The sequence below is a fragment of the Brienomyrus brachyistius genome, unplaced genomic scaffold (assembly GCF_023856365.1).
Source record: "Brienomyrus brachyistius isolate T26 unplaced genomic scaffold, BBRACH_0.4 scaffold75, whole genome shotgun sequence".
Lineage (NCBI taxonomy): Eukaryota > Metazoa > Chordata > Actinopteri > Osteoglossiformes > Mormyridae > Brienomyrus > Brienomyrus brachyistius.
In genome coordinates this window covers 1,146,267-1,159,105 of record NW_026042350.1, presented here as the reverse complement: position 1 = coordinate 1,159,105, position 12,839 = coordinate 1,146,267, and the positions used below count along the sequence as shown (strand labels likewise).

Genomic DNA, 12,839 nt, shown 5'->3' with positions numbered 1-12,839 from the left:
AGTGAAAAGAAATGTAGAAGACAGAGGAAGATCAAACCTCAGTATCTGCAGTTTCATGCTGGTTTACTGATAGCAAGATCATCACATCTATAACTGCCAAGAGAACAAAATACAGGCTTCGCTCACAGGGTAAGTGTATTGGATTGTAACGTTATGAAACATGAATAATTTTGCAGTCAAAATGTGATGCTTTGATTCGGCATATCGTCATTTTTAATTGGCTGTGTGCCGTTCTGCGACAGCCTGCCTTGTGTCCTGTGCTGCCTGAGATAAGCTCCAGACCCTGCCTATGAAGTTTGAAGATGGATGGATGAATAATTGTTGTTATATAGTTACATATGAGCCACTTGTGCTAATGGGTTAACCCGTTATTTGTCGCTAGTAGGAATATTTTTTGATGAATATTTAAGGAATATAATTATTTACCAGAACTGAAGTTTGAAGGAGAATTTAATTGTAATTTAAGCTAAAGTTTTGTAAAATGGGCAGCAAGGTGGCTTAGGGAGTAACACTGTTGGCCTCAGAGCTTCGGGACGGTGGCTGTAAATCCTGCTGGAGTTCTGTGCTTCTGCAGCTGGCTTGTTCTCTTTTGCATGGCTGTCTTCCAGTATGTTAAACTGCTCTATACGGCTGTCTGTGAGCCCTGTGATGGTATGGTATCCCATCCAGGACGTACTCCACTGCAACCCGACACTGGATTATTAGTTAAGGAAAATACACCCATTTGTGAATTAAATATGTCAATGTAACAGTATGGAGGTGCAGTGGTTTGCACCGTTGGCCCACACTTCTGGGACCCGGGTTTGAGTCTCTGCCCCACCCCATGTGTGCGGAGTCTGCATGATCTCATTCTGGGGTTTTCTCTCAGGACTCCTGTTTCCCTCTACGGTCGAAAAACATGGGAAACTGGAGATGTTAAACTTTGAATTGTGTTTACCCTACAATGGGTTGGTGCACATCCTCTATTGAAGTACAGATGCTCCTCTACTTACCAATTTTCACACATATGAGCGAAGAGGACTGCAAGTAAAAGTTGTGTTCCTCGGGCTCCCGTTTCCTGTCCGCAACATCAATTTTTTTTTCTGCGTGCCAGTTCCGCCCAGTATGACTCCCGGCTGCTATTCCTGCTCACAGCATCATAGTTTTTTGTACTTGCGTATACCCTTAAAATGATGTTGAATAACGACTTACGAACATTTCAGGTATCTCATTCGTAAGTAGAACAGCGTCTGTAATGTTATTTTTTCTCTTTTTTAAATGAAGGTGCAAACAATGAAATTATGAATTGTTGGTAATTTGCCTACACTTGATCTAAAAAATAAGAGGTAATTGTATTTAAATTCATCATATCAATATGTTGCACAGAGACATAGAAATGTTCCTGGAAACAGCAGGCAACGTGTGTTTGGTCATCCTACTCTCATTGGCAGGTAAAAAAAATTGATTACTATATGTTTCCAAAATAATTACTTAGTCACTTGCTCACATTTGTTACTTTTTTTTTAACTCAATGACAATATCCTGTCAGGTTTCACTTTACAGTAGTTCTCTAGTCACCATGCTAATAACTCCTTAAACCCAACAAAATATTTGGTACAAATAGCATTTGTAAGCATGTTACAAAGCACATTCTCAGTATAATGAAATACAAACTCGTGAATGTAAGAAACTAGTGCAATGTAATTTCATGATGTTAGTTATCTCAAAAACTGCAACTAGTTAAAGGTTTAGTTATATGTACTTGAGAAACAGCATGTTTTGTGAAGTAACCATTATTCAGCGGGTATTTTGTAGATTAGACTAAGAAGTTCAGATCTCACACCAAACTCATAAATAAAGCTATGTTCTTATTCTGAGTTATGCCTGTTTTCAGATGTTCTGAGTCAGAATGGATGGTATGTGAGTTACCCCTTACGATCGATATGTATGACGACTGGGAATTCAGTGGACATACCCTGCTGGTACCGATCTCCTGCCGGACATAAAGTAAATAGAACATTCTGGTATAAGGATTGGGTGACGGGAGATATAGACCCCAAGGACCTTGCTGATGACCCAGAGTATAGCAATCGAGTGGAGTACCTTGGAGATAAAAATCAGAAATGTAACTTCAGAATCAAACAATTGAAACGAGAAGATTCAGCAGAATATCAATTTAGGTTTATTACAGAAAGTTCTGAGAGATATGCTGGCATGCCTGGAGTCAAACTGTTTGTTACAGGTAAATTACAATGTTACTATGTTGCCTATAAAATAGCTGAACTTTTTATGATCAGATTTTTAATACTGGGTTATATTCTGTTAATGATACAGAAGTGGCTGCAAAGCAGGAGCCGGATTTTACATTGACGCTGACCTGCAACACCGGCTGTCCACATGGAGATGTAACGTATGCCTGGTATAAAAATGGGCACCAGCTACAGGGAGAATATTTGGATAATATATACATTCACTACAAAGAAGATACGAAGAACTACTCCTGTACTTTTCAAGACAGAAAAGGGTCCAGTTTAGAAGAAAGTATCAAGGTTAACTGTAAGTGTTACATTTAAAAATTCTTGAATTGAGATACTAGACACGATGAAATGTATCAAAATTTAGCCAATTAATATTCAGCCAATAACTCATATGTTAAACTTCATATATTGATATGTTTTTCTATACTTTCGAAGCAAATCCAAAATAATGTTCCTAGTAACATGAATATTGTATTATATTCAAGTATTTAATCAAAACGATTTGTGACTCAGTATATTAGTTATATTTTATTCAGTTTTCTACTATTATCAACACATTCTAAATATACTGCAAGTATATTTAATATTGTAGACTATGATTGGAGGCCATGTTTAGTTTTCTTCTGCTATCTTTGGTGATACAACCTCATCCTAGTTGTGAGTATAATTAAGCACAACCATCAATATCTGAGCTAAGTCGCAGGCAATTTTGTGTTATAGAATTAAAATACATCAGTCCCTAATCCATTTGCTCAGCCTGGTCTGGGTCACTAGGGGACCTGGAGCCTATCCCAGGCAGCACAGGGGACCAGGCAGGTATACATCCTGGACAGAATGCCAGTCTATGACAGGGCACTCGCACACACACATTCACATATAACAACAGGGGAAGCGACACATAAGCTCTACACACACATCGCAGCAGGGCGAAAATCCCTGACTACCGTGGAGGTGTGAGGTAGTATAACATACGACACATAGATCAGCGAGACACTTATAGTCAGTGCCTGTGCTCAAGTCTGGGTCTAACTATATAATTTCTTTACAGGAATTTCCCCCTTAGACCAATAACGTATTATCTTATCTTGTCTTCCAGATACAATGATTGTCAATCCCCGTGGTGAAATAGCGGAAGGCAATTCAGTCATTCTGATCTGCAGAAGCAATAGCAGGAATGCAGAAACCAGTTACAAATGGTATAAAAAGAACGGGAATGACAGACATGAGATGAAATCATCAAAGACGTTGATCATCAAAGACATCAAACCTGAGCACAGTGGGCACTACTTCTGCAGATTATGGACTACAGATTCTCCAGTGGTGTACATAAATGTTCAGTGTAAGTAAATTAAATATGTCAACATTTCGAAAGGATTACACAGATGAAGGCATAGTTCCAAACATAATTTCCTCAATAACAAAGTGCAACAATAAACAGCTAATTAGCATTCTACATAAATCTACTTGTGGAATATATTTTCAATGCCATTCTCAAGTTATCATGCTAATATTGATAGACGGAATTAAAATAGAATCGTCTCACCATTACTAGCATCAACTCTGAAGACAGTGGGCAAAATTTCCTGGGAACGAATTTTGTAACCCTGTGCTTTTACATTTTCTGCATAAGTAAAACATCATATAAATATCATATAATGATGCAAGTAAGAATATATTATGCACTGAATTTAAAAAAATATATATATTCTTGTATTTTCTCCAGATGCCCCAAAAAACATTTCAGTGAGAGCCTTTCCCTCTCTGAACGTGAAGGAACGTGATTCAGTGACTCTGACCTGTGGTAGTAAAGCCAACCCAGAAGTTCAAACATACACCTGGTTTAAGAAGAATGGAGAGAAAATCATAAAGCTTGGTTCAAGGAATAATTACACCATCACTAACATCACCTCTAAGGACAGTGGACCATACTTTTGTTTAGGAGAAAATAAACATGGGGCTATTAACTCTACATACTTATCTGTGAATGTACAGTGTGAGTATTGTGAAATATTCTTCTTGAAAACATTACTGTGGAACTTCATTTAATTACGTAGCACTCAACGTCAAACATACTCATTGAGAAGAAGAGCCACACTTACTGTCTTAAGTTTAAGAGAAATACAGTTGGATGTTTCTCACTATGCAGCACAGAATAAAATGACTAAACACGTCATTTTGGTCTTAGATGCTCCCAGAAATCTCTGCGTGTCAGTGAGTCCTACTGGTGGAATAGTGATGGGTGATTCAGTGGCTCTGACCTGCAGCAGCGACGCAAACCCACCAGCTAAGAGCTACCAATGGTTTAAGGATGAAATCTTAATCTCATCAGGAGCATCGGGGCAGAATTACACAATAAATAATATCAAATCTGAACACAATGGACGCTATAACTGCAGTGCAACGAATGACGTTGGATCTCATTCCTCACCTGCTGTGTTTATCTTTGTACAAAGTATGTTTATGTCTTTGTGATAACAGGGGGTGTTCCACAAAGCAGGGTGTATTGTTTTCAGAATCTGAGAAGTTATCTGGTTAACCAAGAAATCCTGCTTCGTGGAACAGCCCCCAGATCTATATTATAATAATAATAACAACATACTTTTACTAATATCTAATCTTCTCAGCTCATAATAACTTATGCTTGTATATGATGTATTTTAGTGGTCTATGGAAACACTGAAAGGGGCAATTCCCCCCCGAAATTGATGTCTGATTTTAGTTGTACTTGCCACTTGGACAATTTTACTCTAAAACATTAAACAGTCTTATCATTCAGTCAAAAACACCTTAGTGCTTTGAGATTGATATTGAGTCACATTTATCACTTTATCATAAATGCTGTCTCATGCTTTTACCCTAATAGCAGCAATATGTCTTATTTATATGGGAGGTCATATCTCTGCGTATTTCTTTGCTTTTACTCAGGAGAAACGGCAGCTGTCATCGGGGCGACTGTGGGAATTGCAGCTCTTGTGGTTCTTGTGGTTATGGTGACACTGGTGTGGAAGATGTGAGTATGTACAGCTCATTTCATGGCGAATCCACTTCATTTACACCCAGAGGAAGCCTGTGAGTCGGGTATGTGGTTTAGGTAAAAAGCTGTAAGGGCAAACTATACTGCAGATTCTCTCTGGGACCTAATGCAGCAATAAAAGCCCTTTGGGGCTGTTTGGTTACAGGACATTCTGGGCAGGGTACCGGAAAGGGCCAGTTCTTCTGAGGACTGAGCAGTAAACAGTATGTGGATTATAGGATGGATGGATGGTAATGCTGCCCTTTTATCCTGATTATTACTGTACATCGCTTGATTGCAGCATAATTTATATATTGTAAATTACTTGGGCTAGTCCTGTTGCCTCCTTTGTAGATATGGGCATGTGTGTGAGTCTGGAGTTTGCAAGTTCTCCCCATGTTATATGACAAGTGGTTGGATGGATGGATGGATGGATGGATGGATGGATGGATGGACGGACAAACGGGCGAATGGGTGGATGGGAGGACGGATGGATGGACGGACGGACGGACGGATGGATGGATTGATTGATGGGTGGTTATATAATATTTTGGTAACATTCTATGAATGCCATGTCTAAAAGAATCAATGAACATATTCTTACCATATAATGCATGCATAAAGCATAAAGATGGCTATAAATATTCACAAAAAGTCATAACATATTATAGCCATGTCTGTTATGTATTATGAATCCTTTTGAAGCTCACATCTATAATGCACTGTAGGTACTTTGATAATGCAATGCAGCACATCCTTAATTCTTATACTGACTGTTATAATGCATTATGAAGGTATCTATAGTGCATTACAGATGAGCTTCATCGAAGCCTATTGCAATGAACACGTTGATGGCATATGACTGTCAGTAAATAATGTTGTAATATTTTAATACTTATTCCGACCGTTATAATACCATACAAAGGTATATCTATAATGCATTGTTGATGATAGTTTCAAGTAAAGTGTGACCTATACTTCTATCTAATGGATAATTATGAGTTATTTTTTAAAATTCTTTTAAAATGTTCTTATACTGTTCTTAGACTCATGGACACTATATGTTAATTCATTAATTATTAATTTCCCCAGCACCATATTATTTCATTATACCCTGTATTCATCTGTGCATTGGTGGAGATAGAATTTATTTTTTTCTCTTTCTTCTTCTTCCAGTTTCATAGTTAAAAAAAGAGGATTTATGCTTGACTAGCTGAACAATTAGTGTTGGTATAAGGGAAGGGGGCACAGATGTTCTCACAAAATACATTTTCATACCCTTTGTAAGGCATTCAACCATAGTAAAACATCATGTCTGCGTTCTTTACTAAATGAATTAACTAAATTATTATTTAGTTGTAAAAGGGTTGTTACATTATTGTTGTTGTTGTTATTACTGTTAATATGTGAGAAAGCATATCTCATAACTGCTATATATTTGCTGTAAATTAGTCTATAAAGTTCTAAAGGCAGTTGTTCCTTCCTTTACTTCCTTTGAGAATACACTGTCTCAGAAGAAGTAAAATTGGTCCCGGGGATTTTCTAGCAACCCCCCCAGAGTATTCATACTTATATACATTTCAGTCATTTAACTATTTAGGACTGAGTTAAATAACCATGTATAAGAAAAGTAATTTATCAAAGATACATTATTATTTTTTTACAGCACTTAGTCCTTAAGGTTACCGTAATATGAGTTTAAACTAATAACATGAAAAGTTACTTGCAAATCAAAGATGCATCTAATATTTATAAAACATTAGATTTATAAAACAATCAACACCCAAGGATTCCTCGGTAACTCTTTTTTACTTTTCTGTTTTCTTTCAGAAGCAAACATTCACAATGTAAAAAAGATACAAGAGGAGGCATGCAGCGCGAGGTAATTTTTCCTGTAATTGTAACAATCAACATGCATTTCACAGGGCTGTCTCTTCAGAATATGATGGCTGTTGTCACGTCTGATCGTCTGATCCTCCTGCGCGCCACGCCCCCCTCGTGAACCTCCACATGAAATCCCGATTGTTACCGGCCGCTTCGTGTTATTTCCGATTAATCCTGTGTATTTAATTCCACGTTCAAGTACGTTTCCCCAGTCCTGTCAATGACGTCTCCGCGGTTTCGTACCTGGCCGTGTTGGTTTCTGCAATGAACCCCTCATTCCTGCCTCTCCGGATCCCGATGCCCCGTTCCCTGCTTGTCCGTGGTTGTGACAGTTTCTCTTTTGATAAAAGAAGAAGTTATTACTAGTTTTTATTGTGTTACTCTTAATTTGCACATGTTGTAATGTTAAATTGTATTTTTTTTCTAAGCCAAATTATACTTGCTACCCAGATTAAACATTTCTTTGGACTTTTGCACAGTACTGTGTGTATGCTGGTTACCCGTGCTGGTTAGCCATGCTGGTTAACACCATTATCTCACACCTCTGGGACCTGGGTTCAAGTTCCTGCTGGGGTTCCACATGTGTTGGGTCTGCATGTCCTCCCTGTGTGGTCGTGCACCTATAGAATGTGGACCCTCTCAGCTCTGAATTGGAAAATAGGACTGGTCAAGTAATGAACTTCCTCTTTTTTTTTTGTCAAAACGGCATCATTAAGCAGTAACTTAAAAAATAGTTTCTTTACCACTTCCCCTGGTAACCCATGTTTCACATCAGAATGATATGAATTGTGGGTAATTCTCCCAGGCAAAGTTTGCAGAAATGCAGACTTGCAGAAAGTGTGCATAAAGGGGTCAAAATGACTGCGAAGCTGCACTTGATTTGACAGTGGGGCAGCCCCAAGCTCTCAAAGACTTAGTGGGAATGTGCATCTATGAATGCGGATGTTGGGCAAATGGGTTTCTGCGTGTGGGAGAGCATTTTCTGCCTTTGGTGAGAACTTCTGCACAGTGCTGTATGCATATTACTGTGCAACCTACCTCTCCTCACTGGATTGAAAGTTTTTCTTATTTATTTATGTTTTACACTTGGAGAATATTATTTTCTCCACTGGCATCCCCAGAAGGGCAATGGCATTGCTACAAAGGGACTGGGTGACCCAAACCAGTCTGACTGCCGATTCTACGTCATGATGGAAATGGTAGCTGTGCAGAATATTTCTATTGCTCACTTTATCGGTTCCTTATTTAGGACACTGCAAATCCCGTGTATGCCAATATCTCAGGGATGGCTTCCAACGACACTGAAATACAGGAGGAATCGCTGTACTCCACTGCTCAGCAGGACAAATCCAGAGACAGGGAACAGGTTCAGTACATGAGTATTTATGAGCCTTGTGATCCCAATGTAGATGAAGTTCAGTATTCCACTGTTCAGTTCCTCCCCTCCAAAGTTACATCTGGGTAAGAACCTTGTTTATGCTTCTTGTATAGTACAAAAAAATTGCAAAAAAAAAAAAAAACTCCTACATATTTTAGTAGATGTCATTACAGTCCTCAAATGTGAATTTACAAATATTTTACTTATAGATGTTTTTCTCTTCAAGAAAAAAAGCCAGGAAGATTTGATCCTCAATATAGTTTTCCTCTCTTTCAGGACGCCAGTTCGAATGCTTACAGACGCTTCTGCCATCTACAGCACAGTTTCCAAACCTTGAAGTCTTTATTTAACCTCAGCCCTTTTGCGGTACATTAAGCTCCCCCCTCAGGCTCCTCCTACTTTTCAGAGACACCGCATTCCACAGCTCTGATCTCTGAACTATGCCCTGATTACATGATTAAATGCTGCTGTCTCTCCGATTTATTAGGATGATCAGTTCTAGTGAGGATGACTGCAATTTTTCTCGGTCGCTTTGGTGCATTTCTCGAATCATTAACATTTCGGTACATAGTCGGTCCATTTCTCTAAACAGTCAGTGCAGACTGATTACCTGAAAAAGCACATTCCTTTGTCAGAATTAGCTCATGCCTTAAAAGTAAGCATTCATGTCAACGAAAGTCTCAGTACGATCAGAATGTCAAGTCATTGCTCCATTGTATATGAACAAGGTAGTCAGGTGACTCTCTCATGTTGTCATTATGACAGTTTACTCTGTAGGTATTAACTAATGCACAGCAAGACTAGGATCTTGCTAACACTGGCTGAAAATCCAGCACTAATTTTTTTTATCTCAAAACCACAAAGTTATACATTATTTTGTGAGGGTGATTGCAAGATACTTGATATGTTTCAAAATGTTTACTGCACTGTACAGTTTCTACTGCAATTTCATTTCAATTTCAAGAAAAATAGGCTGACATTGTTACAATATCCAAAAAAAAAGCCTTTTACAGTATTGTGCAAATGAAAATATTTTGGTTAAACATAGGAAATACCCCTTGGGCTGAACTGTGCACCACTGTAAGCCAGGTACAGGTCTTCCGTCTATGCATCCAGACGTTCTCGTCTGTCAGACCACATATTCTCATCCACATCACAGCGAATGTCCTCCCTTGCAATGCAGCGTGGGAAATACCTCCTTGAATGTCGAATCCACCCTCTGCAGCACTCCGCTGTGATGTCATCACATGCTGCATCCACGATGGCTGCTGAGATGGATGTTTCCTCCGCACATCGGTCGTAACTCTCTGGCCGGAAAGATTTCTGCCACGCCTTCTACCTTTAGCTACATCGAAGCCAGCCTCATCCAAGTATATGAAGTTATGCAGTGATTCCCTGGAATCCAGTTCCATTATACGCTATGCCCCGGGAAAAAAAAAAGTTTTAAAACATCATTTTTTCCCTGCGTGCCAGTTCCGCCTAGTACGACTTCTGGGAAAAACTGTAAATGAGCTGTAGATGTCCATGATTTACTGTTTCTCCAGTTTTGCCCGCTGCCACCCATATTACTGTTCGAGGAATTGCACTTGGTCTGGATGGAAAATATTCTTAGCAGAAATTGTTTCTGTAGAAATCACTGATAGCTCTTCTGTTTAGATATGGTTTGTGTGATATCTAATCTGAATGTTGTGCCACTGTAGTAATATGCAAATAGAAAGTTAGCAAACGCATTGTAAAACAACTTAAAACTGATGTAAGACACGTAAAACCGGCAATGATTGTCACGCTTGAAATGAAATGGTCTGGCTTGATAGAATTCTGATCAAAATGAATATTGCTCCAAAAATGTCGTGTTAAAAATCTTTATTTTTGGTCATAGACTATTTACATGCATTTAAAATTAACCACTGATTTAATATTCATCAATTTCTACAAAGAACAGAACGTTTTTCATTTCAGTGGTGACACTGATAGGTTTTCACATTCCCCACCTTGTGACAGATGTATAATATAGTACACATGTATAATACACAGAGCAGAAAAATGAATTGTAAAATCTAAACTACTGTGACACAAATCATTAAGTCATTTGGATAAAATACAAAAGTAACTTTAAGCTATAGCTTATACTTAACTTCTTCAGAGATGCTCTCTCTAGAAGTCATGTACTTTTTCAATGAAAATAGATATTTTATAATACATTTTTAAATATATTTTTTTCATTTTCACTAATTACATTAGTAATTGATTGTGAGTTATTTTGTCTTGGGAATTATTAGAATTATGTATTAAGAACAATATATTCCGAACTTCCTCACTCACGTTTGTTGATTCGCGATACGTTAACTCCTGCCTATAACACCGTGTGAGTTTGGCGTTGCTCGTACGAGGGACACCGCAGTTGTGGCAGTATTATGGTTGTGGTCACCATATTGTAAATATCTAAGCCTGTTTAAGTAAACATGCAACAACGAACTTCACTCAGACCCACCCACCGGTAGTTTTGTAGTTTTTACGTTTGCCTGATCACCCACAGGGTAGGGAAACATACGTTTAACGCAAAACAGACAATGTGCAAAGACGTTACACATAGTGCATACAGTAAATAAGTAAAATAATCTTGATGGTCCATGAAATCTCATTCACTTCTCATTTCATTTACGAAAAGAATTCCCCATTTTACTGACGAGATCTATTAATTGGTCGAGTGTACCATCTCCGCGATTTGCGTTTTCTTCTCTGGTGCTGTCTCAGTATAATGGAGATTAATATTTCTTCGAGTGAAGACATGTTTGTTCGGAATAACAGATGGCGATTTTAAGATACAGGTATTCATTCATGTATTTGGTTTGCGGCCTCGACACTGACCCCTGGTGATAAGGAGTACACACTACAGATTACGACGCACAGTAGGGACGCAAGTATATCAGCACAAACGTTAGCTGCCGTTTTACGTCTTGCCCGGGAACCACAGGTTTTTTCCACCTCGCTGTCTGCCGTCTGTAATGGGCCCGTTTGTCCAGGCTTGTTTTGTTCCGGTAATTTGGGTCGGGGGGCTGGACAGGGTAGCAGGGGCGCATTCATTTTCGACATCTTAAGACGCTTGGACCATTAAAGCTTCCGCATTGTTAGCTGGTGTCAGATACTCCATTATGACACAGCAGCTGCGTAGGGCTGTACATGCAGTCAGGACCATAAATATTTGGACAGAGACAAAGTTTTTCAATTTTTAAGTTCTGTACATTACCACAGTGAATTTTAAAATAAACAAGTGCAGACTTTCAGCTTTAATTCAGTTGGTAGATCAAAAACATTGCATAAAAATGTGGGGAACTAAAGTAATTTTTCTACACGATCCCCTCCTTTCAGGGGCTCCTAAGTAATTGGACAAATTAATATAACTGCAAATAACATGTTTAATTCTGATACTTAGTTGAAAACCCCTTTGCAGGCAATGACTGCCTGAAGTCTTGTACTCATGGACATGACCAGACGCTGGGTTTCCTCCTTTTAATGCTCTGCCAGGCCTTTACTGCAGCAGCTTTCAGTTGCTGTTTGTTTGAGGTCTGTAGTTTAGTCTTTAGCAAGTGTAGTGCATGCTCAATGGGGCTGAGATCAGGTGACTGACCGCCAATAGTGAAAAGTTCACTTCTTTGCTTTAATAAAGTTCTGGGTTGCTTTTGCAGTGTGTTTTGGGTCATTGTCCATCTGTATTATTCATCGCCCAATGAATTTGGCTGGATTTGAGCAGACACGATGTCTCTGAACACCTCAGCGTTCATTCGGCTGTTTCCATCCTGTGTCACATCATCAAGAAACACTAAAGACCCAGTGCCACTGGCAGCCATGCACGCCCAAGCCATCACATTGCCTCCAACATGCTTTACATGTGTTCTTTGGATCAGAGAAAGAGAGCCCTTTTCTTCCTGCGCGGAGCTCCCTTGTTCACCCGCCTAAGCGATTAGGTGAACTAGCAGTCCTAACATGTCCCGGTATCCAGGGCTCTGTGTAGGCGTCCTCTTAGCCTGCGTGTCCTGAGCTTTCATGCATTCATTAATAATTAACCATAAAAGTCACCATTACATTCGTTGTCAGTGATTGCAATTTCAAGGCATTACCGATTTAACTCGGGGAGGCTACCCCTTGAACGGGGACGCCGCAAGGCGCCAGCCCGAAACACTGTTCAATATACACTATGTGTCTGATAGGGGGTGTTAAGGGGAGCCAGCTCGCGAACACGGGACTGACTGGGGGTTCAGATCCGATCCCGCTATCCCAGCTACGGTACTACAGAATTTATATCAGGAAGATTAAACCCGTCCATTTC

The 12,839-nt window shown here is 39.2% G+C and overlaps 1 protein-coding gene across 2 annotated transcripts; it reads left to right on the top strand.

The window, feature by feature from the left end:
* The first annotated feature begins 5 nt into the window (after positions 1 to 5).
* Positions 6 to 9,542, top strand: LOC125726760 (B-cell receptor CD22-like). Of its 2 annotated transcripts, none has more exons than XM_049003204.1 (11): positions 6 to 129; positions 1,366 to 1,430; positions 1,874 to 2,221; positions 2,314 to 2,535; positions 3,334 to 3,576; positions 3,961 to 4,230; positions 4,423 to 4,689; positions 5,163 to 5,247; positions 7,081 to 7,132; positions 8,384 to 8,595; positions 8,789 to 9,542. In XM_049003204.1, exons 2-11 carry the CDS (start codon positions 1,376 to 1,378, stop codon positions 8,847 to 8,849), a joined length of 1,815 nt encoding a protein of 604 aa, XP_048859161.1. In that variant the 5' UTR covers positions 6 to 129; positions 1,366 to 1,375; the 3' UTR covers positions 8,850 to 9,542. The 2 variants fall into 2 exon arrangements, with proteins under 2 accessions (XP_048859161.1, XP_048859160.1); XM_049003203.1 differs by lacking the exon at positions 6 to 129 and adding an exon at positions 136 to 1,213.
* The last annotated feature ends 3,297 nt before the right edge of the window (positions 9,543 to 12,839 follow it).

Bases quoted from the DNA above. Each gene is read 5' to 3' on its own strand.
- LOC125726760 (XM_049003203.1), top strand. From the start codon at position 1,170: ATGATGTTGAATAACGACTTACGAACATTTCAGGTATCTCATTC. The intron at 2,222-2,313 runs GTAAATTACAAT...TTAATGATACAG, and splicing joins AGTCAAACTGTTTGTTACAG to AAGTGGCTGCAAAGCAGGAG. The intron at 2,536-3,333 runs GTAAGTGTTACA...CTTGTCTTCCAG, and splicing joins AGAAAGTATCAAGGTTAACT to ATACAATGATTGTCAATCCC.